This window comes from Heloderma suspectum, chromosome 1, assembly GCF_057233095.1.
Source record: "Heloderma suspectum isolate Gila_16-S chromosome 1, 16-S_ref, whole genome shotgun sequence".
Classification (NCBI taxonomy): Eukaryota; Metazoa; Chordata; class Lepidosauria; order Squamata; family Helodermatidae; genus Heloderma; species Heloderma suspectum.
Window position 1 is genome coordinate 261,336,159 of NC_139458.1, and position 27,721 is coordinate 261,363,879.

At 42.6% G+C, this 27,721-nt stretch overlaps 1 protein-coding gene across 4 annotated transcripts in view; it reads left to right on the forward strand.

Moving 5' to 3' along the window:
• Positions 1-1,962: 1,962 nt before the first annotated feature.
• COG6 (component of oligomeric golgi complex 6) overlaps positions 1,963-27,721 on the forward strand; it is a 35,390-nt gene continuing 9,631 nt past the window's right edge. For 2 of the 4 annotated variants that reach the window (XR_014786506.1, XM_084826219.1), the window contains exons 1-15: positions 1,963-2,173; positions 3,747-3,890; positions 8,861-8,932; positions 10,264-10,322; positions 13,274-13,385; positions 13,588-13,670; positions 13,872-13,942; positions 14,700-14,793; positions 18,162-18,290; positions 18,383-18,474; positions 18,795-18,859; positions 19,273-19,364; positions 21,973-22,090; positions 23,732-23,863; positions 26,656-26,823. Coding sequence is in view for 2 of the 4 variants with exons in the window: in XM_084826219.1 (XP_084682345.1) it covers positions 1,988-2,173; positions 3,747-3,890; positions 8,861-8,932; positions 10,264-10,322; positions 13,274-13,385; positions 13,588-13,670; positions 13,872-13,942; positions 14,700-14,793; positions 18,162-18,290; positions 18,383-18,474; positions 18,795-18,859; positions 19,273-19,364; positions 21,973-22,090; positions 23,732-23,863; positions 26,656-26,823 (1,617 nt within the window). In the remaining 2 variants the exon portion in view is untranslated. The remainder of the gene's footprint in view (positions 2,174-3,746; positions 3,891-8,860; positions 8,933-10,263; positions 10,323-13,273; positions 13,386-13,587; positions 13,671-13,871; positions 13,943-14,699; positions 14,794-18,161; positions 18,291-18,382; positions 18,475-18,794; positions 18,860-19,272; positions 19,365-21,972; positions 22,091-23,731; positions 23,864-26,655; positions 26,824-27,721) is intronic. The other 2 variants (XR_014786507.1, XM_084826231.1) reach the window with 1 other exon arrangement.

Sequence of the window (27,721 nt, forward strand, 5' to 3'; positions counted from 1 at the left end):
CTTCTAGAGCTTTTCTACAGAAGGCATTTATTGTGTGCCTGTCATTCCCTACTCACGGTTGTTTATGGGTTCCTTAGAAGACATTGTGATGCTCCAATTTTGCTCCTGTTTGTAAACAGCACTTTCTGTCAGTATTTTTTAGAGCAGTCATGGAGAAAACCCCCTAGTTCCAGTCTTACAGATGGAGGTCCGAGCTTACTTCCATCGTCCCTGCAGATTAACTATGCCAAATCCCCATTCTATTACTGTCTTTAGTTTCATTCAACATGTAGACTGCATATTCCTTCAGGAAGATGCATTAATGATGCCAATGGAGGCTGGTGGCTCTGATGTCAGTGGGGTGGGAAATCCGCTCTGGGTTTCAGTCAGAACCAACCAGAACTCTAAGGGAGCTATCCAAGGTGCTGAACCTATTTTGGGGGTAATGTTCAGCACTGGGTTCAGCACGTTGGATATCTCCTTTAGAGTTCTGACTCAAACCCAGAGCAGATCCACAGCCCCAATGACATAGGAGCCACCAGCCTCCACTGAATGATGCTATATAATTTATAAATTTACTAATAACAAATCATCACCATAATCAGATCATTGCAAAGGGCTGGGATGAAAGTGGAAATAATGGAGAGGTTTACCTGTAATTACAGATGGGATTGCTTTGAGTGCAGCGTCAGATGTCTGCCCTATAAACAGAGACAAAACATGCCTCATCTGGCAGTACAGGTGTAGTCAAGAGATTGATCATGATGTCCCTGGTTTGAATTATGCCCCTGGCATAAACGAATTAGGTGTTTATCAGGTCTTGTCATTTTAATTGTTTTTAGCTGTTTTAAAATGTTTTAACCCTTTATATGTTTTGATCCCTCTTGTAAAATGCCTTGAGTTTTTTTTAGAGAAAGACATCTAATAGATTTAATAAATAATAATATAGGTAGTCTTCAGTGGCCCTCTCTCTCACACACACTGGCAAAATGAGAATAAGAACTTTTGAAAGTTGCTGTACAGATTACAGTAAGATCATACGTGAAGTGTTTTGAACATGCTATAATTATAATAATTATAATAATTATAATAATTATAATTATAATAATTGAACATGCTATAATTATAATAATCCAGAGGGGTAGTTGTGTTAGTTTGATGTTGCAGCAAAACCAACTGGCACTTTAAAAACTAGCACGTTTATTGCTGCTTTCGTGAGCCAGAGCCCACTTTGTCAGATGTGCCGCAGGACTCTTAATTTTTAAATTGATTTTTAAATAAATAATCCAAATACAACATTCCAGAAAAGAAAAAAAATGGTATTGAAAGAGAAAAATTCAAATGTTAAATAATAAAACACTCAATTGCACTAAAATTAGCTTAAAGTTAAATACCTGTGATTACAAGACTCTTTATTTAATCATTATTATTTATGATCGCGATTATTCTTATATTCTTTCGCGGAGTGGGACGGGGAGGTGGTGTTCTGTGGTTCACAAAACGAGCAAAGTCTCCCACTTGCTTGCAGCAGACACCTAATCAATTTACTTCATTTAGTACATTTCTATCCCGCCCAATAGCTAAAGCTCTCTAGACGGTTAGAAAGATTAAAACCGTAAAAAATTATCAGGTTGATGCAGTGGAGGCTGGTGGCTTCGATATCAGTGGGTCTGTGAATCCATTCTGGGTTTCAGTCAGAACCACCCAGAACTCTAATAGAGCTATCCAAGGTGCTGAACCCATGGGGGGGGAATTTCAGCACCTTGGACAGCTCCCCAAGGGGTCTGGCTGATTCTGACTGAAACTCAGAATGGATTCACAGCCCACCGCAATCGGAGCCACCAGCCTCCGCTGGGGTGATGCGTTGCCTGTACGGTTTTCTCATCGGGCTAGAAAACGGGCGGAACTACGTTTCTCCGACAAACGGGGTGGTGGGAAGAGGTGCACCAACACTCCTGGTCCGGTCACGGCGCCGCCTCTGCCACGGCAGCCTCAGGGAAAAGAGAAAATGGCGGCAGTCTCCGAAGAGCAGCAGCGCCCGCCGCAGCCCTTTGGGGCTGGGGTTGCTGCTTCTTCCTCGCTGGGCATCTCCTCGACCTCCTCGTCGTCACAGGGCTTGGCTGGAGGCTCCGGGGCCAACCCGCTCTCGCGTAAGCTCCGCAAAGTGCTGGAGACGCGGCTGGAGGCAGACAAGGTGAGCGAGGCAGGTTGGCTTGCTGGCACCCTTTTCTTCCTGCCAGGCGTTTCGGGGGAGCTTTTGTGCCCCGCCCGTTTCCTCCGAGGATTGGGGCCGGGGAATCAGGTTGAGCCATTTCCCACTTTTAATGCAGGCCCCCTGCCTTCCTTGGCAGCTCCAGTGCGGTCCCCGCAAGTTGGGAGGGGATGAGCATCCTGTACAACATTTTCCCAAACGAAAATAGAAACGTAAAGAAAGGTTCTGGCTCTCAAGTGAGAGCCTCATGGAGGCTTTTACAATACTTTACTGCAGGCCCATTGACCACCCAAGGATCACCGCCTGAACATCTAACAGTCTGCCCTGCACTGGCATCTAAACTGACCAGAACTGTTTCCTGAGGATGTTTATTATGGAACATTTATCTCACAGAGGGCTGCAACTCAAACGTTCTGTAGCATTTACAGTGCCATGGTGGTAATTCTGTGCTCATGATCAAAACATAAATTAAGGCATCCCCTGGAGATAAAATAAGAACACATTTTGCAGACTAGGAAGCAGAGAATGTTGCTGCTAAATTAGGAATGTTGTAGTATATGTTTTTAAATCTATACTGGACCCTTCACACCACAGTTGATTCTGTTTTATGCTCGATTACTGTACACTTGATGAATGATAGCTGAATCTGTGAACTGGCTCCACTGAAAAGCATTGCTTTTTAACTGATGTCTGACTGTGGTGTTGTATCTGTGATAGTCACTCCTGGTCATTCCTACATTCATGTCATTTTTTGATGTTGCAGTCATCAAGTGATAAACATTCACGTGTGAACCATTCTAGAGCTTATGTGGAATTTATGAATATTAAAGAGCTAAACCATCCATTATGTAGTATAAGCAAGACTACATAATGTAGTAGTCATATGAAAACAATATGTTTAATGACCTGATTATTTTAATGAAAGGAGTGTTGGGCTGTTGGTTTACTGTATAACTGTAGCTTCTGTATATTTAAAAGTGGATCTAAGCTAGGCATTGGATCTCGGCTATGTGTTAAGGCATTGCCATGGTACAAAAAGATGCATCTGTGGCATGGATTCTCATGACTGATGTGCACAGGCCACAAAAATCCGTTGTCTTTCTACTCATAGGTCACATTCATGCTCACAGACTGCACTGTTAAAATCAGAATTCCAGCTCCAAGTGGTGCTGCTGTGGCGCAAAAATCTAGGTTTGAAGTATGAACACTTCACTTTACAGACAGACCACAGAGAACTACCATCTAATTGTAGCTTATATCTGAGTGCACAAACTGTGATGTAAAAATCATAGATCTAGTGCTGGACCTGTTGATTTTTACAGTGGGCACAGAGCTATGATTAGAGAGTGAATTTGAGATGCCTGTAAGTAAAACTTCATGGATCCGTAGTAGTGCTGTGAAATGCTGGATCCGTGATTGTTATAGTGTAGTGTAGTGTGTAAGGAATGGATGTGATTTGATCGTATCTAAACATTTGTGCTTTTTTTTAAAGTGCATTTTGTGTGTGAACTATTGACATGGTCTCTGTATTAATTTTTATTATATATCTTCGTAGGAAATGTTAGAAGCACTCAAGGCTCTTTCAGCCTTTTTTGTAGAAAATAGTTTGCGTACCAGAAGAAATTTGCGGGGGGATATTGAACATCGCAGTTTATCCATAAATGAAGAATTTGTCTACATCTTCAAGCAAGTGAAAGAGGTAAGGTATTTTAACTAATTAGTTCTAAATATCCACCATACAGTTGACCGTAAAAAAAATAGTTGATCTCAAGTTAATTCTACCCTATACTGGCTATGATTCATAGGTTTGTACTATCTGTTATTTTTATTATGTAGTACTTTATATATTTTGTTTTCTGAAATATATTGCTGGGGTCATTGATACTTTCATAACTTAATTTTATTGGAATTAACATTTATTATATCTTTAATGAAACTGTACAGAACTTAGTAGATACACTAAGGGCACAATCCTATGGCCTCTAGTCAGCAGCTAGACAGCCATAGGATAGGTTGGTTCCTGGGAACCGACCTTGAATTGGCCTCCACCCCCTCCCGTGCCACCTTGTAGGCAGCGCGGATTGGCCCCGTACTCTGCATTCGGAAGAGCAGCGCAGAGCGGGGGAAATGGGGTGTTCCTGGGGGTGGGGCATTGCCAGGGGTGGGCTGGGGAGATCAGAAGTGCCAGTACAACACATCCTGTGTGTTGTCCGTCCGCCTCTCCCACCTCTCCGAGGTCCTGTGGCTAGACAGCCAAAATTGGCTGTCTAGTCATGAAAGCAGGGCAGTGGGAGTGGGGAGGAGATCTGCTCCTTCCCACTCCTCCTACTCTGTACAGGATAGGCAGTCACCCCCAGGCTCGGAGGCAGCCATCGATCCATATAGGAGTGCTCCCTAAGGGTGCAATTCTATGCATTTTTAGACAAAGAAAAGTCCTGTGCTGGCTGGGTCATGCTGGGAGTTGTAGGCCTTTTTTTGTCTAAACATGCATAGGATTGCACCTTAAGGCAATAACAAAAAAGACAAAATAATAAACAGCTGGGGGTTTTGTTTTTGTTTTAAGGTATAGAAAAGAGACCGTCACCTGCACTTTTACTGTGTCCATTATCATGTGTAGGAGATATGGCAGAAATGAAGTTTAGAAATAATAACAGAAATATTAAAATACTACCACTACTACATAGGCACAATCCTGCCAACAATGCAAATCAATGCATCTTTACTCAGAAGCAAGTCACTGTGTTCAATGGGGCTTACTTCCTAAAAAGTGTATTTAGGACTGTAGCCAAAATTATTTTACAGTGCAAATGTATGCATTTATACTAATGTTTACTTGGATGTTATTGATTGTATTGAGACAAGCAGTCCCATTCTATCCATGTTTACTAGGTAGTATGCTCCTTGAGTTCAATGGGGCTTACTCCCAGGTAAGCATGTGTAGGGATATTAGCCCTAAAGTTACATTGATTTCAACAGGAAATAGTGAAACTTGTGCTTAAATTTCCCGGTGAAATAAATTGTATTTAAAAGTGCTTAACTTTGCCTAGACGGTGCCCTTAGAATTTGCATAGTCCTTTTCCTCCTCAGATGTTTCCCTGAATAATTCTTACCCCACAATGTAAGGTAGCCCAAAAGTATGCTTATCTCAGTATATTTTGCAGGTGAGTATTGGTGGTTAGCTGAGAAACAGTATAAGTCTTGCCTAAGGCCACCCAGTGTATTCATGGCTGCAGTAGTGTAGTGGCAGATTCAGAAGTGCAGGGTCCCTTCATGACAGTCACAGCCATTCCCCCCTCACAGCCACGCTGCCTTCTAAGATTACACAACCTTGTAAGATATAAACCCTTCAACTGGGATCCAAAAACAGTGCAGCTGTGAGTAAGGCAATGGTATTTCAGTTGGACGTCTGAGGAAAAAATGCAGGGGTGTTAAAAATCTTTTTCACTCACTCACTCACCCACCCACCCACCCACTCAAACACAGACGTTTTAGGTTTTCAGAATATGATCCTCTATGGAAGCTTCACCCTCTCGACTCAGCCCTCATGGACAGATCCCTTTAAATGAGAAGGCCTCGCACTCCGAGGCCCCCTTGCACACTCCCTTAGCGCCCCAACATTACCCATTAGCCTTTCCTAAACTCCTTCATTATATCTCTCGCCAGCATACTAAAGAGAACTATGTAAGGTGATAATTGAAACAGTAATCCTGTAGTTTGGTCAATTTTGCATAATTTTCACTGGATTTGGGGAAGCTGGATTTACTGTGGAAGAGTTTTGTAATGACAATATTAACCGACTTGTTAGCAAATTATATTCAGCTTCTCCACAGACAAAAGATCTTTCCATAAAAGATTCTTTGGGGACAGATTCATCTGATCTCTTTGAGTTGAATCTGTGATGGGCATCAGAGTTTCCATAAAATATGGCAGAGTCAGGTTATGTGCTTCATGTGGTACAATACATTTCATTTCTGAACATTTGGAGCTCATGGGACTGAGACTGCTGCGTTGCATTAACCACAAAACATCAGCATTGAAAGCTCATAGACAAACTTTTTAAAGCACATCCATGTGGAAACATTACATGTGGAATGTAATGTCCCATTTCTTACATGTATCTGTGAACAGAATCATAGATTTCTGTTGTGTACTATGCAGGGATAAAGCTGTATGAATTATTAATCTCCAATGCAACATTTCCACACGCATGTGCCCACATGATCCCATTAAGAGATCCAGTCATGAGCTTTGAGTATTACTTTGGAAATGACACCTCATGAACACACAAGAAATTCAGCTTTGTCTCCTTAGGGCCACTTTCATCTGTTCTTATTTCATAGGTTCCAAAACCAACTGCTGGTATTAAAAAGACGTGAGAACTGAGCTCTGGTACTTATTAAGCCTCATTATTAGACAATGAAGCAAAAATGGATGCCGCCTGCACTCCCTGTAGTTGAGAAAAAGGGGCATGATGTATATTATTGGTGAATAAAAAGTTTAAAGGGGTGGCAAAGACCATTATTAGGCTTTAATCCCTGCTATAAAGAATTTTAATATAGGTGACTGGAAGCTGAAGGAGTGAATGGGGTAGTGGGAAATATTTGAGGGAGCAGCTACCCCTCACTACCCTGTGAGGTCAGCTCTGCAAGAATTATCTTTAGGGGAAAGGTGACAAGGTAATTCATACAAGGAGCAGCAAGGGGTAATGGGCGCTCCCCCCCAAAAAATATTTCCCACTACCCATTCACTCCCTTAGCATTCAGTCACCTATATTAATATTCCATATAGGAGGGGTTAAAGCTTTGCTGTCTTACATTGCTCCCCCAAACTTGTTTTTCTTCCTGACATCACCTCATGCCTCCAGAGAAGGTCTGCACAAAACTATTTTTAAGGGCGGGCGGGCTTGCTCCTCTGCCAGTAAAATGTTTTCCCCTTCAATTCGGGATTCATTTTAGAGCCTGGCTTTGAAGGACCAGCGTTATCCTCTCTTATGTGTGAGGGTCAGCCTTGGACGTCTCTGTCCCAGGCAGAGTGCCGCTTCTAGCAGGGAGAGAAGGAGGTCTGAGGGAAAAGAGGCAGATATTATGACAGGCGATAAGCCTCTTCTGAGCATTTCCTGCCCAACATGTGCAAAGCCCTGAGGTGAGGAACTACCTCAGGTCCAGGACAGGGCTCGTTGGCACCAAAAAATAAAAGCAACCCTTACCTGCTGCACAGGTGTTTCTTCTGCCTTCCAAGGTGCAGCAGCGGCCCCAAAAGCCTGGTGAGGGAAAGAGCAAAAGGCAGCACTACACAGCATGAAGAACGGGGCCCTCCTGGCAGGGCTGCTTGGCAGCAAGGAGGGAGGGAGGGAAGAAGGGAGAGCTGGCGGCGGCGATGCAAATCGCCTCCCGATCCCATCCCTGAGAGGGCGTTGAGCGCTCGGCGGCAGGGAAGGGGAGGAGACAGCTGGAAGAGCCTGGCCCACAGCGGTCGGCTGGGAGTGGGAGGGACCTGGCTGAGACCTGGCTCTAAAAAAAGTCCCGGGTCTTCATCCCGGTGTGACCTGCCACCACTGCACCCCTGCATGGCTGAGCTAAAGATTTGAACTGCTGGACTTCCAACTCATAGTTCAGCATTTATAACCAATGCACTACACCAGCTTTGCAAATTATACACTTCAAAAAATTTGCAGTTGAGATAAAAACTTGAACCACTGTGACCCAAGCTGGTGACAAAAAGCCATAGCCTGTCATGTACTAACCATTTATAATTTTCAGTGCAAGCTTTCTGGGCTGCTGTTGGATTGCTCAGATCTCTGTGAACTGACCTATATGCCCCTAAGGTAAATGATTGGATGACAGCTTCATTGCTTGGCTCAGCTGCCTCTGCTCTACCTCTCAAATACGGAGAGAAGGTGAGGAAGCTCAGGAGATTGGTTTGAGGAACTGGACCGGACCTTGTTGTAGCTAATATGTTCATATTCTGAAACTGAAACACAGCGATGTTGGCAAAACAGAAACTTGCTAAAACCACAGTTGACCACCCTGTCAATCTTTCTAAATGATCCTGTGGAAAAGGGATAGAGAGAATAAGAGAAAAGGGCAAAGGAAAGAGCAGGGTGATAGGCAGAACCTCTGCGTCATGCATGCATGCTGGCAGCTTTGGGATCTAGAAAGCTGTTTGGAAAAAATATTGCCAGGTATCCTCCTATCTGGAGGTACATCCCTCACTGGCCACTCTTTATCCATTCATTACCCACGCTGAGTGTCTTTGCAGACTCTATGAAATGCTGCAGGTCTCCATTTGTCACCACAGATTCCTTAAGCCTGAACTGTTCTTACATCAGGTTGTAGAAGGCTGCTGTAGCAAGATAAATGTGTCAAGAGAAGTGGTTATTTTAGTTGCACATCTGAATCTCTCCAGCACTTGTTGCGAGAAGCATGGATGCTGAAAGTCATGCCTCCTTATACTTCTGCACACCCAGTTTCACCAAGGCTGGAAAAAGCCAAGCGTGGAGCTTCATGGAGAAAAACCTTTGGATATTCTTGGCAGTGGGTGTACTATATAACTGTAGCAAATACGTGGCTAGTCCTGCTATTTCAGAAGATAGAGAAAATGTGGATAACCCAAATCTCATATGTGTGCTAGTGTTTCAGGCTACTTAATGTCTGTTTTTATGTGTTTCAGGAGCTTGAAAGCATAAACGAAGATGTGCAGTTTATGAGTAACTGCTGCCAAGACATGACTAATCACCTGAAGGTACTGTAAAAGGTGTTTGTTGGAGTGGGGTGTTTGTATAAGGGTAATCTTGCACCTTGGAAGTTGTATTTTTTCTAACACAACACTTTCACCCTAATACAATACCTTAAAGTGTACTTCTGATGCTAGTCTGAAGATCGTTTACAGGCACTGGAATTGTAATACACTAAGGGCGCAATCCTATGGCTGCTAGTCAGCGGCTAGACGGCCATAGAATAGGCCAGGTCCCGGGAACCGACCTGAGAGCCCATGCTCCGAGGTTGGTTCCTGGAGAACTGACCCCCACCCTCTCCTGCACTGCCTCGTAGGCAGTGTGGATCACCTCTGTGCTTGGAAGAGGAGCATGGAGCAGCGAAAACAGGGCATTCCCGGGGACATGCTGGGGCAGGGAAGTCAGAAATCCTGTACGACACATCCTATGTGTTGTCTGGCCGCCACTTCCTGTGCTCCAAGGTCCTGTGGATAGACAGCCAAAATCAGCTGTCTAGCCACGAAAGCAGGGCTGGAGAAGTGAGGAGGAGATCCGCTCCTCACCACTCTTCCCACCTTGCACTGGATAGGCGGTTGCCCCCAGGCTCGGAGGCAACTGTCGATCAAGGTAGGATTGCTCCCTAAAAGGCTTCACCTGCATGAAAGGAGCACCCCATTCATTTCTATGGAAGAAGCAGATCTATGTCTCTTTGGTGTCCAGAGGTTTGCTCCATTTGTTGAATTTAATAGGGCATTCCATATGTACAAGAGCTGATGGTGAACATCAGAGTACATGTGGGGTGTCTGTCTACAAATCATCCTGGTAATTAAAAAAAACTTTTAAAACCTAATTGCTTTAATGAATTGTTATGGTCAGTTTGATGGAATGTATGTTATATTTTATATTCTTATCCTGATTATCCTTTAAGGAGTTCAGGATGATGTACATGGTTTTCCTTGCCCCCGCATTTTATTCTCATACCATCTCTTTGAGGTAGGTTAGGCTACAACTTGGTGAGTGACCCTAGGTCACCTAGTAAGCTTTATGACTGGGTGGGGTTTTGAACCTGGTTGTCTTTAATCCTAGTTGAACACTCTAGCTGCTACATGCTAGTATGGAACTCGGCCCTGGTTCAAATAACAGAAAAGCAGTATATAAATCTAGTAAGTCAATACACTGGATTCTGCATTTCTGCATAGCAGTGGAAAGGAAAATGTAGAATTGCTTATTTCGGTAACAGAACGGCCTTCCCACCAACCTATGTTTAAGTGACTTGTCATTTGATTGAAATGAAAACAGTAATAATGTACCTTAAGTCCTTAATGGTCTTTAGTTTTAATTATTCTGGTCTGTATTGCAGGCAACCAAGGAGCAAACTCAGGATTTAATTGTAAAGACAACTAAGCTTCAAGCAGAGAAGTATGTATTTACCCTTTTTGTTATATACTGGACTGGGCCTGTTCGCACATAATGGTAGAGTGCTCTGTGCGAGCCGCTTCTGCTTTGCATAATCAACCTCTTATTGGCCCCATTGTAGGTCGTTGCGTGACGTGTGGACCTAGACACTATGGGTTGTTCGTACGTTAAACAACCCAAAGTTAACCTAAGGACTAATCGTGTTTAACACACGATTTGCTGCCATTACTTGCGAACCAGGTCTATATGTCAAATGATTTGTAGATTCTGTGACTTTTACACTGAATAATAAATATCACTGTAGGGCTGCTTCATGTGGCCATTTTTGATGCAGATGATCCTTGGATAGCAATTACCATGAGATATGCAGCTGTTGTAATTAAGGTGACAAGTTATTGTGTCCTGAAAAGCTATCAGCTCCTCTTTATTTCTGAATGTGGGTGCTATGTTTAAACTAAAGGTCTCTTGAGAAGTTAATGGAATTTACATTAACTTAATCCTGAGACGTTATTATTTATTAACTAGACTGCCCAGTAGCCAGAGCTCTCTGGGTGATTCACAAAACAGAGGCAAGCCTGTAAAATACAAGAACAGTAAAACATAAAAAGGTCCTAGCCTGGTGCCAGAAAGACTACTACATAGGCACCAGGTGAGCCTTCCTGGGTGGGTCCTCTGAAAGGTCCTCTCTTTTAAGAACCACCCGCCTTATGTCTTTTGGCAGGGGTAGCCAGAGAAAGGCCACAGAAGGTGACATTAGGGTCTGGGTAGGGAGGTATAGTATAGGTATAGAGATTTGGACTGCAATCCTATGTGCACTTACATGGGAGTAAATCTCGCTAAAATCAGTGGGTTTACTTCTGAGTAAACATACATTGGATTGCTTACGAGGAGAGGGTCTAGAAGACTCTAGGGGGTGATCAAGAAAAGAGAGAAGGTGTCAGAAAGGGAATGAGTGAGAAAGAATGGGGTAGCAGAAAGAGAAAAGGGGTGGCCCTGCCTACTGCCAGCCTGTGGCCCCTGACGGGTTACTCCTGTGCAAATGCTGCCCTCAATAACAACAAAAAGGTTTCCTGTCCTTCGTCTAGAGTTCTGTTAATATAGCATTCTCCTGTCACGGCTCAAAATTAGAAAACCATTTGCATAATATATTCTGAGCACTGAAAGCTGAGCACTGAAAGCACCCCCTGTCTCCACACACCCCTATCTCCTTAGCATTTTGTTTTTCTCCCTCTCGTCTCTTCTGCTCGCCCCCTTCTTAAATCCCTAGCCTACAGCTGCCCTGGAGTAGGGCCTGTGGAAGTGGCCCTCATGCCATTTCCTTGGTTTTTCCTGCTGCTTTCCCTCATTGGCTTGTCCTGCCTGGCCTGCTCCTCCCTACTGCCTTGTCTCACAGTTTGCTGCCTCCTCCTCTTGGCTCACAGCCATTTCCCTGTGCTGAGGAAGAAAGAGCATTGGACATGGGGATGCCTGGCTTGAGTAGCTGCCAAATCCTACCCAATCGACTCCTTATCTATGTGAGATAAACCCAGGCCGATTTGAAGGGATGAGTCCTGCAATCATACTTCTCAGCCTGTCAGCCAACAACACTGCTGATAAGATTTTACAGTCACCATTATTGAGGGAAATAAAGCTATAATTATTATAATTATGAACAGGATTCTTTGTTTCTGTGTATTTGTGTCTGTATGAGTGGATATATTTGTTTTCGAATACAGTAGAAAAACAACATGGAAAGTAGAAATGAAACAACACATCGTAATTATATGTGAGCTGCATCAACAGCCCAGCAGAAGAGAAAAGCAGGAACACTGCCAATACAGTACAAAGGCTTATATTTTGAGAAACCTACTGGCCTTGTTTCGACATAATGATAAGCTGTGTTTCATCAATGGGGGAACGAGTGCAAGGGGGCCTTGGGCTCATGTGATTCCCCACCCCCAACCTTCTCCTTTGGCTCTGCCAGGAGGAGGTGTTCAGATGCTTTCGTAATTTTTCTATTAAGCTGAGTCTGGCTCTTAATACTTTCCAGTTTTAATTGTAATGAGAGTTTAATCATTATAAATTGCTTTGGGGCAAAAGACCATATGTAAATATTTTTCTAAATATAAAAATAAATATAAAATGGCTAACGTCATCAATAAAAATATTTTTCCATATTTGTTCTGATATCTCCTCGCAGCAATCATAATTCCATTTCCTTTTCAATCTGTTTATTTTTTCTTTTCCATCCATATCTTCTGTTTTGAGACAGAGATGTCTAAGGCTGCAATCCTGTCCTGCTTTTGGTGGGAGTAAGTCCCATTGAACCCACTGAGATTTACGCCTGAGTAGACATGTATAGGATTGCGCTGTAAGTGTTCAATTTTCAGGGTTTTTTCCTACCAACATGAGTGCCTTGGCCATATGAACCAAATTTCAGGTTTCTTATAACTTATAGGAAAGTACCTTAACAATTTTGATGCCTACGCAGAGATCATAATGTTTAGAGACAGCTTCCTATGGCTTGTATGCAGAGTCCAGGAACGTGTTTCACCGGTATGGAAACTCTTCACATGATTGGTGTGATCCACATGGTAACCAGCTTACAACATGATGGCCCCATCTCTGTTTGCTGGCCCATGGAAGTGTGTTTTGGTTCCACATGCGGACCATGACTGCATCCCCCATTCTACGATGCAAATGCCAAGCATTAATTTTATTTATTCTTTTATTACATGTCTGTGGTGCCTAGTAACTGAAGCTCTCTGGGAAGTTCACAGCAATTAAAACCACAAAATGCTCATAAAATAATGTTTTGCTCCCAAAACAGGCTGAGTGGACCCATATTGGGACACCATGTAAGTTAAATATGACAGGGCACATTGTGCACTTTTGAATAGAGTGTAAATTACAAAACATGTGAAATAAATTAGAATTACCATAAAATGACACCAACCTTTCTTAAAAAATTGCAGCCAGAGGTTAGAACTGAAAGCACAAATAGCAGATGCTTTTATAGCAGAATTCCAGCTTTCTCCAGAGGAGATGAATGTCCTTCGAGGCACAAGAGACGGGCCTGTTACAGAGGTGAGTATCCTGCACATGCACAGCAATAACGTCCCAGCATATTAGAGTGTTTCTTCTCTGATTCTCACTATCCTTTTGTATGGTATGTTTCCTATAGCAAGGCTTCCCAAAATGGGTGCAGGTTGAGGGATTTATTTCCATGTGGATAGTTTGCTTTAATAAAATACCAGTGCTTTTAATCTTGTATTTCCATTTATTGAAGGCCTTTTTTAAGGTATTGGGAAGAGTAAAGCAAATTCACAATGATGTCAAGATTCTTCTGCGCACAAACCAGCAGAGATCAGGGTGAGTTCACACTGAACAACTAACAAAGCAATGGTTGAGATAAGAGTCATGCTTCATTGATTCAGCTAAACTACATAAACTATATTAATCTATTGGGATTTATAGTGAAAAAGCCTCATATGTAGATGTACAAGGTTTTAAAGACTATTTGTTTACATAAAACACTTTTTGTTAAAGGCCTTAAATGTTTTAAATCTACAGCCTCGAAATTATGGAACAGATGGCTTTGCTGCAAGAGACTTCTTACGAGCAGCTTTATCGATGGGCTCAAGGTACCCTTTTTTTTTTAAGCAATTCTTACTTATGGGCATAAGTGGTTGTTTTGTTCTGTTTTTTAATGTGCAAGCATAGGCAGTACTCTTTGGTGGGCTATCTTGCTTGAACTAGACTCCCAAACCATTATGAACTAGAGAAATGTTTGCTGTCTGCTAAAAAAAAACACTCCTAGAAAAACCAACTATGTCACCGTTACCTTCTCTGTCTCTCATCTAAACTAGGAGTAGGCCTGAATCCTGTTTTAGTGTGTTCTAGGTCTAGCAATCTACTTGAATCAGCATTGGGAGGGTGGGAGTGGTCCTGAACATGCAATGGAAAGACAGAACTTTTGATCATTTAATGTAGGGGTGTAGAACCTTTTTGGCCCCAGGGGCTGCATCCTTTGGGTTGCCTTGAGTCGGTGTTTTCTGAGAAAGAACTTCACCAGCCTTGTCTTTTCTTGTTTTATGCAGCCGTTGTGTTTGTCACAGCTACACTGTTGTTATGCCAGTGTTTCCCATAGTAAGCACCTAAATCATGAAGGGTAAATCCTTGCTCCTAAACATACAGTGGACATCTACCAGAGCGGCAGAAGTCCAAGTCCAGTTGAATCCTGACAATAGCTTTTAAAATGAAGATAGTCAAACTGTAAAGTTTTGCCTAGGAATTCGATGCGGTAAAGTGAAAAGAGATGATAAAAAAGGTTGAATGCTGCAGGCATCTTACTACTGGCATGATTCTGAATACTGACATGATCTCTTTTCCTCTTTATAGGTGAATGCAGGTCTTTAACCCAAGAATCCTGTGACATTTCTCCAGTTCTAGCTCAAGCAATGGAAGCTTTGCAGGACAGGCCTGTTCTCTATAAGTATGTTTCATGTTTTAGATACAGCACATAACAGCATTAATTTTGGCCATGAAACCATACAGTAGGGCCTTGTGTTTCTGACCAGAAGCGAGATTAAAAAGTTAGAAATTCATGGTGGAATTAAATGCTTCAAGGGACATGAAAGTTCTACCACTTCACATCTTTCTGCTGTCTTCCCGCTAACATTAAGAATAACAAACTGCGACATCGTTGTGTTGTGCATTTCTTTGCCTGCACTTTTATATCACACGTTGTATCATGCAGACATTACCAGCACAAAGGGAAAAACAGACACAGAATTGCGTCTCCTGTAACCTTTAGCTCAGCCCTCTGTAACCACTTTTATTTATATAGGTAAAACTGCAAACTCTTAAGTCTGCAGGCAAGATCACTAGATCACAGAGGTCCAGGACCTCAAAGGCAGGCCTCAGCCCAAGCTCAGCAGTACCTCACAGCCAGTATAGAGAATAACTAACTATATTATTGGCATTTGTATACACAGTTTTCTACCCTTGATACCTCTCTCTGCCGCTATCCTATCCACAACATGTTAGGAAGTTTCAGAAAAATTGCAAACATTGTGACAAAAGGGATGGGTAGGGATTGATTAAAATATATTAATGGTGCCTTTCACAGGTTCTTATTCTGGTCATCATCCCTTTGTGTATAGAATCAGTCTAAAAGAAAGGCTTAAATGTCTAGGGGGTGGGGGAATGAAGAGCAAGGAACTCTGGTAGATATAAATTACACTCACCTTCATAAAACTGATAACAATAGAAGAGAATAATCAGAAGATATTCTGCTAATTTCCAGTGACTCTTTTCAATCTCTGATCTTTCAGCATGGTCCAAATTCATAAATTACAATACAAGAATAAAGTATAACAAAGACATGGACCATTAAAAAGTTGAAGTTAAGCAGAGGTCCACCAATTTTGCCTGGGCTGAATAGCCAAAAGTTATTTCTACTAGCTAGAAATAATATAGTGAAAGTGCTTCTGAACACATGCAGAGTGCCTTGCCCTTTCTACCTAGCAAGTGGCAGGCTGCTCCTCCCACAGAATTAAGGAGAAGAGTTAATAGCGCAGATGGCATTCTTCCCTGTAAGCCTGAGTCCCCTGCAGGCTGTGCTGGCAAACCCCAGCATAGCTCAACAAGCATTTGTCTTAAAAACAAGGGTTAAAAGGGCTAGGAGGCAGCCTTTCCCCCTCTGCTGAAATCCACTCCAGATTTTTCATCTTTCCTCGCAGCAGCTCCTCTTTGCTGTCCTCTTTTGTTTGTTTCTAAAAACAGACTTTTATTTATTTATTTATTTAGGGTGTTTTTACCCCACTCTTCAGCAGAAAAAGGCTCCCAGAGTGGCTTTTTGCTTTATGCTGTGGAAAAGGAGAGTGAAAAAGAAGGGAAGTGTTGCTGAGGAGTAGAGAAAGGCTGCAGAGTAGAGACAGTGAGGGAAGTGAAAGGCAGTTTTGAAATTGCCCTTTGCCTTCACTCTTTCATCAGTCAATCAGTTTACAAAGCAAACCTTGTTTTTTTAAAAAAAATATCTGCCTGCAATTACAATCAAATGGCAAGAACTTGTTGACTGGGAGTTATTTGGAAGGAATATATTCCCAGAGTGAGGGAAGTAAAAGAGACTTTATAGGGAAAGCAGCTTTGCACATAAAGACAGAGAAAGAAACTGAAACACAATACTAAGCAGGACCAGACAGATTAAAAATGATGTGGCTGCCCCACCCCCCACCCCAGCCTGCAGTATTCCCAGAAAGGGAAGGGAGGGAAAACAGAACAAACCCTTGCCAATGCCATTCAGAACTAGAGGACAGACCCTCACACACCATTCAGAACTAGAGAACAGACCACTGCTTTTCTGGCAGCCTAATTTAGTTGCTGTAATGCAATGTCCCGCCCTATCTTCTGTTGAAGGCTGAAGTGAATATTTTCCAAGTCTCAGCGGAAGAAGGCTTACTGACCAAAATATGTAAGAAAATGGCAACAGTGCATAATGACATGAGATCATAAACTCTGTTAAAGTGGATAGAATGCTCAGGTTTGTTTGCATTTGCAAAATATTTGGTACTGGCAAACATGGGGCATGTTTGCATGATTGTTGCAGCCAACCATGGCTTATGGCACATGCTGGCAGCTATTTTTAATGTTCAGCCCCCAATAGGGGCTGCCACGGTTTGCCATGTCATCCAAACCTGGGTGGCAGGGGTAATTTGAGGGTTAGACAACCCTCAAATAATCCTACGAGAAACCATGGGTTTTTTTAACCCTCAAACAACCTCTGCTCTGTAGGATTATCAAATAATCCTACGAGAAACCATGGGTTTTTTTAACCCTCAAACAACCTCTGCTCCCTGCATTTAGATGACACGATAAACCATGGCAACCCCTCACTGGGGGTTGAGTATTCAAAATTGCTACCGGCACACACAGAAACTCACCATGGTTTAAATAAGTAAGCCATGGTAGGCTGTGGTGATGGTGCAGACCCGGTCATTATCTCACTTATGGTGGTGATATCCACTAAATTGAATCCCATTGTTCATCCGACTAAAGAGGGGCCCGATCTGTTCTCTAAAATGGGGCTTCCGCATTTCTTGCTACTTGAGCGTTAGGAGTAACTTTCCATTTTTTATCTGCAGCGGACTAATTCCTTTTTGATACTTTGTGAGAAGAACAGAGACTATGCTTGATATCAACCACAAGGTGGCAATATTGGAATGCCCACTCAATGCTATAGCCATTGTATCAACTTTCTATCTTTTATTTTGCATGCCTCACTGTATCTACACTTTTGTGGCTTCATGGCACAATAGCTCTTGATAATCTTGCAAGCAACCATGAATCGTCCACCATTTCACTATTGTTTCCCAGCTGATTAGAGTCCCCAGCAAAAACTGTATATATAATCTTCTCATTCTTCACGCTGGAAATTGCAGCTGCTAATGCAAATAGTGGTTAAAACTTGCTCCAGTGCAGCTCTTGAGTAACTTCACTCTTCCAGATCTCCAGCTTATAAATTGCCTTACCATGACTTGTTGCTCTCTTCCATTAAAACACACACGCACACATGTGATAGCTCCATGGATGCTGATATTTTCTAGTTCATGTAATTTCCCATCTGGTACTGAATCATAAGATTCTTTGCTGGGAGGCTGGGGCATGAAACCAGGCAGTTTCACATAATAATTACCTTGGCCGTTAAAAATATTGGGTGGGGGTGACAACTGGTAAATTGCTTAGTCAATTTAATTCTATGCATAGAATGTTTACATTCCCGTAAAACAAGGCACCTTGATTATTTTGGTGGCAATATAAAATATGTGCATTTTAATCAGCGAATATTAATTTCTTCTGTAGATACACCCTTGATGAGTTTGGAACAGCCAGAAGAAGTGCCGTGGTGCGGGGCTTTATAGATGCTCTTACAAGAGGAGGTCTTGGTGGAACTCCCCGGCCTATTGAAATGCATTCCCATGATCCTTTGAGGTACAGCACTCATGGGATGTACATTGCATAGCATTTTTATTGCTAGAATAATCCATTCTTAATGCAGCAGGGTGTTTGGTTTTTGGTTTTAGATATGTAGGAGACATGTTGGCATGGCTGCATCAAGCTACTGCTTCTGAAAAAGAGCATCTGGAGGCCCTGTTAAAACACACAACTGCTGAAGGTATTACTCAGTTTTAAGAAATGCACATCTTCGGCAAAAGAAGTGTGTGGTGAAAAACAGTTGCCAGTGTATTCCACTAGGTATTTTCCTCTATGTGTAATCTGAGTATATGGGGGTGGGGGTGATTGTAAATGGTTTTAAGTTGAAATCATGGAGAAATTGATGTGGAGAGTAAAAGCATGTGGAATTTTGGCAGTTTCAGTAAAACTACAGTTCTCATAGAATCACAGAATTCCTCACGAGAGTGTGTATTTCCGAATGACAGGAAGTATGGTCTGTGAAAAGCCTGTGAATAACACTCGCTGTGTGTTTATTTTCAGGAGTAGAAGAAAATATGCAAGAAGTAGTTGGACACATCACAGAAGGTGTCTGCCGGCCTCTGAAGGTGGAGTATTTGGGTTTATGTGAGTCTTTGGCATAAGAGTTCATTTATTAACAAGATGTATTTTCTCTATATGCCTGCGAACAAAGAGTGGAAGACAGAGTATTTGCATGTACATAATTTGTATATGTAGGAAACTTGCTGGATATTAATAATATTAGCTGCTTATTCCCCTAAAGAATTTCAGCATGTTTAATTTCCCAAGATCATTTGAAGCAAAACTGTATGGCAAATGTACAGAACTTAGAGCACTTCACTTCTCAGATTTCTGGTCACAGAGGAATCATCTTGAAATCTGCTATTGTTATATTTTCTTGAAACTGATTTGTACATAGAAGTTTGACTTTATAGGATATTTTTAAAATCCAATTAAACATGTATTGTGTGTGTGTGTGTGTGTTAATCTATTTCTTCAGGTTAGAATTGAACAGGTGATAGTAGCTGAACCAGGAGCAGTCCTGCTATATAAAATTTCTAATCTTCTCAAATTCTACCACCACACCATCAGGTAAAGACAAAACAAATTTTAAAAACAAATAACTTGCTTTATGTTTGGAATACAGTGACTGGAATTTTTGAGTTCGAAGAGTTGGTTGTGCTTGAGGAGTGGGGGAAATAATATAGCTCTTCCCTCAAATACTATAATTAGTAGAAACCAACATCTGTATTCTTAGAAAAGATGGTCACCCTATTTTTGATACTTGAATTTATTTATTTCTAATATTCTAATGTTATTGCATAAAGTCCTTTAGCAGAGCAGTCCTATGGTCCCTGGGCGAGCGTTCCAAGGACCATAGGATATGGCAGATGTCCTCTCCCAAGGCCCTAAACACTGCCAGGACCTCTGGAGGGGGAATCTGAGATGGGACCATTCCCCCCCTCCCTCCACCTGGCAACCACCATAGAAAGCACCGCAGCAGCTGCACTTCTGAGGTTACAACACCAACCTCGGAAGAGCTTGGGGGAGGGAAAAGGGGAAGAGCAGTGAGTGGAGAGGGAAAGGAGGAGAGGCTAGTGTCCACAGGATCCTAAAGCCTTTCTGTCACCTGTCCCACAGAACCAAGAGACTCATCTAGCTGTATATGGGAAGAAAAGGGGGAACTGGAGGTGTTTTTGTCTCCATCCTCCCCCCTGCCTGGCTCCTGCTGGCAGGGCATAGGATAGACAAGGGCTTCAAGAGCAGAGCCCTCTGCCTGTCGAGAGGCAATCCCTTAGGATTGCACTCTAGGTATGTTTTTAGATAAGCTTCTCTGGGCTCCCACCTGTGTCATTGTCAGTTCACACTTGAAGCTATGGCAGCAATGATGGTACCATTATGGGTTGTTCAGCTTGCCTGGCAGCAGTTGCACCGTAACTAGTCTTTCAAAAAAGTGCCAACTTTTGCAACGTGCATGACTTTGAAGTCCTCCTGCATTTACAGTCTCCTGCAGAGTTTCTAAAATGAGAACATGCTGCTTAGGATCACTTTATGGTTTAACTGAGCACCAGTGTGATGTAGTGGTTAGAGTGTTGGACTCTAGTCCCCACTCGGCCATGAAGCTCCCTGGGTGACTTTGGGCCAGTCACTGACTCTTAGCCTAACCTACCTCACAGGGTTGTTGTTGTGAGGATAAAGTGGAGAGGAGGAGGACCGTGTAAGCCACCTTGGGGTCCTTGTGGGAGGAAAAAGGGTGGGATATAAATTTAATAAATAAATATAAATAACTTCAAAACCATGTGTTCAGTAACAAGGACAAATACATCTTCCACAGTATAAAGGACATAAATCAGCAGTTCTAAATAAAAGAAATAAGATTAATTTTATATTTCATCACTACAATATTGAATGCAAGTCTTACAAACAGTGCTACATGTGATTGTATGTTTCTGCAGCACTGGAGTAATATTACTTACTCACAAGAAGCCCACCAAATGGTAGGAAAATATATTGAAATATGGCCATAAAGATGGGCCATAGTTGGGTGAGTGGCCAAGAGCCAGTGGGCAAGAGTCCCCTTGTTCCAGCAGTTTCTTACCACCACCACCCTTCATTCATAGACACAGAACTCAATGTTATCGGCACCTAGCAGCTACAGGTAGATTTCAAACAGCACGGGGCAACAGTATTGACCTTTGTGAAACCCCATAGGATAACTCTCATGGAGTAGAAGAGTGTCCTTATAGCACCACCACCACTTTGTAGGGAGAGTGAGTGGCATTCACTGGATATGTATGCTTGTCTCCAAGGTTCTAGGTGGAAAGGAAAGGAACCAGGCCCTTTGTGTACCCCAGGCTCTTCTTTATGTCCTTCATCCCTTTCTCTCAAAGCAAGAAAGTGTCCAGCTCCACCCGGTTTGGATGCTAGGAACAGCGTACTCAGTGTCTATTGAGCCTCACAGTGCTGTAGGAGATAAAGGCATACTTGATTAGGGGAGTGGCAACATCTCCACAACTACCTAGGAGAGGGCCTCTCAGAGGGTTGCCTCTGGGCCTCAGCTCGCATATTCACTAGGCACTATAAAGTATGTTCCTACACCATCGGCTGAGGCAGACTTCGGTAGGAGAGTGCTGCAGAGAGTGCTTGGTGAGGGATATTTGGGCTTCCCTTGGCATACAACTTATAGCTCAGCTAGGGCTATGATCTGCTCTTAGACCCTCTGAGGATATACTGCTCTTCTGCCTCTAAAGGGTGAAAAGGAACTTCTGTTGCTTACCTAGTGAATTTCTATTCTCCTTGAAGACAGCCACAGCCACCCTCTGCAGTAATTACACTGCTTCCATATTTGTGGGCCTTTCAGTGTCCCAGCATTCCTTAATTCAGTTTCAAATTTTCTGTTCAGAACTGAACAATGTTCCTTTTTCTTGAGAGTGGAGGGGAGGCGCAGCTTATGAATGTTTCTTCAGTAGACTTTTCCCACCCAGTAGCAATTGCTGTGCCTCATGGTGGGGTTTCCTGCCTTACCTGTGGGGTTCATAGAAATGCATCAGGTGAGAAACAGAATTTCTTCATTTTAGCTATCAGGTATTCCTTAAAAAAAAAAAAAAATCTTAAAAGCTGGGCCTGATATGTCTTCCTTGGGTATAATTAAAAATCTCTCACTTACTTTCTCTCTCACACATTTTTTTTCAATTTTCAGTAATATTGTGGGAAACAGTGCAGCCATGCTGCTAATTACAATAGAAGAGATGCATCTCTTGAGTAAAAAGATATTCTTCAACAGTTTGAGCCTTCATGCAAGTAAACTGATGGATAAGGTCTGTCTCAGTCATTCCCCATGTTCCTTCTAGTGTAGAACATGTAGCACTCTCATAGGCAAGGATCAGCCTTGATCCTCACATTGAATTTTTTGGTACTGATTCTCTGTGCAGGGATTTGGAAGTCCAGGCCTATGCACTGTCCGGAAGTGACCTCCCTGCTGTTGCACTGCGTATCTACACTCTGTTTCCCCTTCAGCCTCAAGCCAGGCTCCTTGGCCCGTCAACAACACCCTTCAGCCACCAAGTCTTGGCTGCCCAGCTCAGCTCCCTTCTCTGCCTCCCCATGTTGTTTTGTAAACTGGTACACAATAGCTGGTGCTTAAAGTCTTTGTCCCAAATTAAATAAAATGGGACCATTGAAGGACAAACAGAACTGGGCATATACTTTGCAGTAATGAGGAACGTCTACTTGAAATGTGTACTTCTGAATGGGGGTTAATATATTTTTGAACTTGCGTCACAGGCATTTGTGATGGAGCACTAAAGAGAAAAGGGTGCTGATTATTCCTCTTACTGCTGTTCCTTATCCACAGATTCCTTAGAGCTCAGTTGCTCTTTGGTGTAATTGGGCATTGCTAGTTATGGAAGCACTCAGATCATAGTGTCGCCATTGCTGTTCAGCAGCAGTAACTGTGAAAGGGCAACAGCAGTGATATGGTGTGCAGGGGAAAATATTCAAGGCTCCCCTCAGCAGTAGGGGACAATTCTTAGTCTTCTTCTGCTTGCACCAGGAAGTAGGAGAGATGTAGCAGTGAATTCTTCAGACATTTCTAGTCCTCCAGCTTTTTGGTTCTGATAGATAGAAAGAAGTTGAGACAGTATAATAGGTTCCTTGCTACACATCCCCAATTCCCCCCCCGCCCCATACATCCCACCTCCCACAAACACACACACTTTCTGTGACATGATTACATGGCAGATTTAAGTTCTGCTCAACTGTTAGTTGTTTCTTTGAAGAAAGGAATACTGGCAATTATTAGAATGTCAAAATATATTGGAGACTTCTCATACCTACTGTTTTTCTGTGAGGAAGTCAGAGCCAATTTAAAAATAGATTAAGATTGTAGTGTAATGGGACCTGCAGTTAACTCAAGGCTATTGTCGCATTAAAACGTAGGTCCAGAGTGGCTCTTCAGCAGTTCCAAGTGCGCGAACAAAGGAATTAATACAGGCTTCATTGATGGACCATTGAAGATAATAGAGCAATTCTTGTTTGCACTGTGGGCAGATAACTGCAGTATTCCTTCTCTCAGCATCTGAGAGTTGGTATTGCAGATGGCTGCCCTACATGTCAAAATGACCCTTCCCTCTCCTTGAAGAAGTAGAGGTAGTGACGCACAGTGCAAAGGCATTAGGGCCATATCAGAGCTATAGATAGTGGCAGGCAGAGAAGGACTTCTTGTGGCTGTTGACCACTTGAAGGTTTTAATTGGCATGCATCTTGTAAGGTGCACGCCACCCTGGAATGGACAGTGTCCTCATATATTATTTAGTCTTCTGGTATATGGTACAGATAAATGAGGTTTTGATAGATATGTCCTTCCTATATGATGTTAGGTCTGCAATATGCTCGCAGTATACAGGAAGCTTCTAAATTTTTTTATTAAATAGGATTGATTATTCTAATTTGTTTTGTAGATTGAACTGCCGCCTGCAGATCTTGGGCCAAGCGCGGCACTGAATCAAACACTTGCTCTGCTGCGTGAGGTGCTCGCATCCCATGACTCGTGTGTTGTTCCTTTGGATACTCGACAAGCTGACTTTGTGCAGGTAACTTAATCACAGTTCCACAAACCTAATGCTGCTAAGCCAGAGCAGCTTGACCAAAGGAAGGGGTGGAGGGAATGCCAGACAAATGGTACTTCAAATTACCAGATTCTATACTTGATTTGCCCTTCAAAAAGAAAGAAGGAGAAATGCTGCTAGATCCTGAAAGAACAGCAGAGGGAGCATAATTTTGCATAACCATATGTCACCAGATCAATAATTTGATGAGCAGCCTCAGCCATAGATAGTTCTTTCCATATTCTTTGGCCACATGTGTTTATCTTACTTTGTAACTAAATTGTATCAAATGCCAACATTGCCTCTCTGCCAGTAAAAGCATATATCAGGCTACACTAAATCTGGCTCATTAGAGTAAGTTTTTTACTTTAACCTGCCTCTCCCCACCCCCACCCCAGCTCTATCTCAAGATTCTCCCAGTCGGTTAATCTTATGTAGGAAATGCGATGTGGAGCTGCCTTAAATAAGCCCCCACTATGCCAAATTCTTCCTGATACCCTTTTAAGGGACAGGGAGGTTAAAATGGGAATTGAGGCAAAGGAAGCAGGGTTGAGATGGAGGAAATAGGTATCCTTCTGAGAAAAAGATGAGCTGAGGGGGGAATTAGCAGAATCCTTGCCCAGGGACCTATTGTGTTCTGGAACAAGAGTAGTGACAAGGCATATAGGAAGGGAAGCAGAGTCATTAGGGATGAACAAAGGATAATAACTGCACAGTGAAAATAAGGAGTTTTGTGGCACATTAATGGCAAATAAATGTATTGACTAGAGTCCATTTCATAGATGCATCAAGTATTATCCTCAGTGCAGAGCAAAATTGTCACCAGTATGTTCAGTGGTCATGAAATGTAAAAAAAGCACAGTCTGTGTCAATTCAATTAAAGCTTAAATGTATACAAAATAAGTGGAGTGATCAGTGTACAATGATTTTATGGTGTTCTTTATTTTATGTCCGTATGTATGTATGTATTTATTTAAAACATGCATGGATTTATTTTCCATAAGTTGAGATTGATTTTCAGACTGATAAGATTATTTAAAACAACAAAATACATAACCATATGAAACCATTCCCACAAAATAGCACCCTCCACTAAACATCCAGCTCACCTAGCTCAGCTTATAGCACCAAATCAGCCAAGCCAAAAGACTGCTGGGAAGGGTGCATTTTTCAGCCCTTCGTAAAAGAAATTCAGTTTAACATCTCAGAAAGAAGAGTGTTCCACAGCCTGGGGCCACCACTGCTTCTAGCAACCAGGCTCTCTCCTCCTATACTGATGGAGTTTGAGGTCAGGTCTGATTTGGCAAATGCAATTGTCATGGGGGTTGTTAAATGTCATGCCCCCCTCTTACTGTTAGGAGAGCAGTGCTGCATTACTCTTTACTCTTAGATTGTAAGCCAGAGGGGCATAGCTGGTGACTGTTTTGTTTCATGTACAGTTACTCCAGCCTTACAAACTAGCACTAGCCTGGTAGCCATAGGTGACAAGGAACTGCATGCATCCAAGTGAGAGGGCTGCTGAAGGAGGGACAGAGTATTCCATCCCTTCTCCAAGCTCAGCGTAGAAACCAAGTAGGCTACCAGAGAGGGGAAGCCCCCTTCGCTGCACCCAGCTTCTGCAGAAGGGGTCAGGTTCTACATCCCTTGTCTGCCAGCCCATTGCAGACTAGTACATTTTTTTTTTTGCAGAATAGTAAGTTTTGGGGGCTTGTTAACAAGGGTGCATTACTGTACCGGTACTGTAGACCAGGGGTGGGCAGAAGGTAGATCTCCAGATGTTTGGGACGTCAATTTTCAGAAGTCCCTGCCACCATGGCCAATGATCAGGAATGCTGGGAGCTGAAGTCCCAAACATCTGAGCTATTTTCAGCTCACCCCTACCGTAGACATAATAATAATAAACTTCTGATAGTTTCCAAATGATGGCCATGCATTACTGCCACCTAAGTGTCTTCAAAACTGCTCACACTATTTTTTAGGTTTCATCTAGTATTATCATTTCATACATTTCGGGTTCTGTAACTGTGACTACTGCAGCCTCTGATCATGAGTCTTATTAAATCAGGCTTTGGGCAGAACACAATGAGTCTATCCAGGGCTTGGATGTCCACTGCTTAAGGCAGCCTTCCCCAACATGGTGCCCTCCAGATGTGTTGGACTACAACTCCCATCATCCCCCAGCCAGCCTGGATGGGGTGCTAGGACTTGTAGGCCAGACATCTGGAGGGTACAAGGTTGTGGAAGGCTGGCCTAAAGCATCCCAGATGGATTCTTGTTGAGCCTTGCCTTGAAAACCTCCAGAGAAGGAGATTCACAACCTTGCCAGGCAGCCTATTCTACTGCTGTGCTGATGTGATGGGAAGCTGTTTCAAACATTGAAGTTAAATCTGCATCCTTGTAATTTGAACCTGTCTGGGTTTTTTTCTCAAACCAGTTTTGGACACTACAAACAAAGCATCATCAACTGCCTGCAGCGTAGATCCCATGCTGTCACTTCTGCTTTGGGCTGACAGTGCCTGCGCACATTTCTTATGCAATAGCCTTTTTAGACGTTAACCAACAAGCATCACCAGCTAAAGGTGGAATAAATTGCATAAATGGCTGGCAAAGCCCGTTTGTAACTTCTGAAATTGCTCTCAGAGGCAAGCATAGTTTTTTCCCTTTCAGGATTTGTCCTCTGCATTGAGAGATTAATAGAATGGGAAATACAAACGAATTTCCATAAGATGCAATATTTATTTTATGTTTGCTCCCACACCCCACTCTTTTCTCTTCAGGTTATATCTTGTGTGCTGGATCCACTGTTACAGATGTGTACTGTGTCTGCCAGTAACTTAGGGTCTGCTGACATGGCAACCTTCATGGTGAATTCACTTCATATGATGAAGACAACACTAGCTCTATTTGAATTCACAGATAAACGGCTAGAAATGTTACAGTACCAGGTAAATGTCCAAAGTCAACCTCCTAATGTTTTCTTTGCCATTAAACATTAACAGGGAATAAATATAACACAATCCTCGTAAATGTGTGTATTCTCACAGCTTTTATATATAAAGTAAACACACAGATGCATACAACCACAAAAACGTCATTAATGGGGAGTTAAGATAAAAGAACCCCTATGCAGTGAAGCAGGGAAATGTAAAACTTCGCCATACCTGTAGAACGAGCTATTTTTCAAAGAATGACAACACACACAAACTGCTGGCATTATCCAGTGTTTGATTTATGGGATATAGAATCTTCATCTTTATTTTATATGGGCCCTCTTAATGTTAGGGTTAGCGGAATTTTGCATTTCCTAGATTTTTCAAATAGAATCATGCTGAACCAGGATTCCTGTGGGCCTCGGTAGCATGATGGACAGGTACAATTAATTAGCAGGCATCATAGGAAATCTGCAGTGCTGGCAAGTGATGGTTGAGTTGCAGAAATCACCACCTTGTGCCTGCCCTGCATTTGCCTTTGATGAATCCATATTTGCAGCACCTTATTAAGCCAAGACATCAATGAGCCGTTTGCCTGCAAACATGGCCCCTTTGCTCCTTCCTTCAGGAAGTCTCTAGCCATAGTTTCCCAGTTCGGATGAAACAGGAAACTGTGGTCAATTAGAGACTTCCTGGCTAGATTGCTATGTGTTGCAGAGGGGCTGCGTGCTCAGGAAAAAGGCTCGTTCTTATCTTGTCTTAATAAGCAGAGAAATGATCATCTGAATGCAGCGTTATTGTGGCATAAGGAAGGGCAAATGGATGTGGTGGATTAGTCTTGGTACCGGGCCCAAATGCTTATCTTTATCCCCAGTCTTTTAGGAGAGATAACATTCAGTTCCAAAATCTGAGT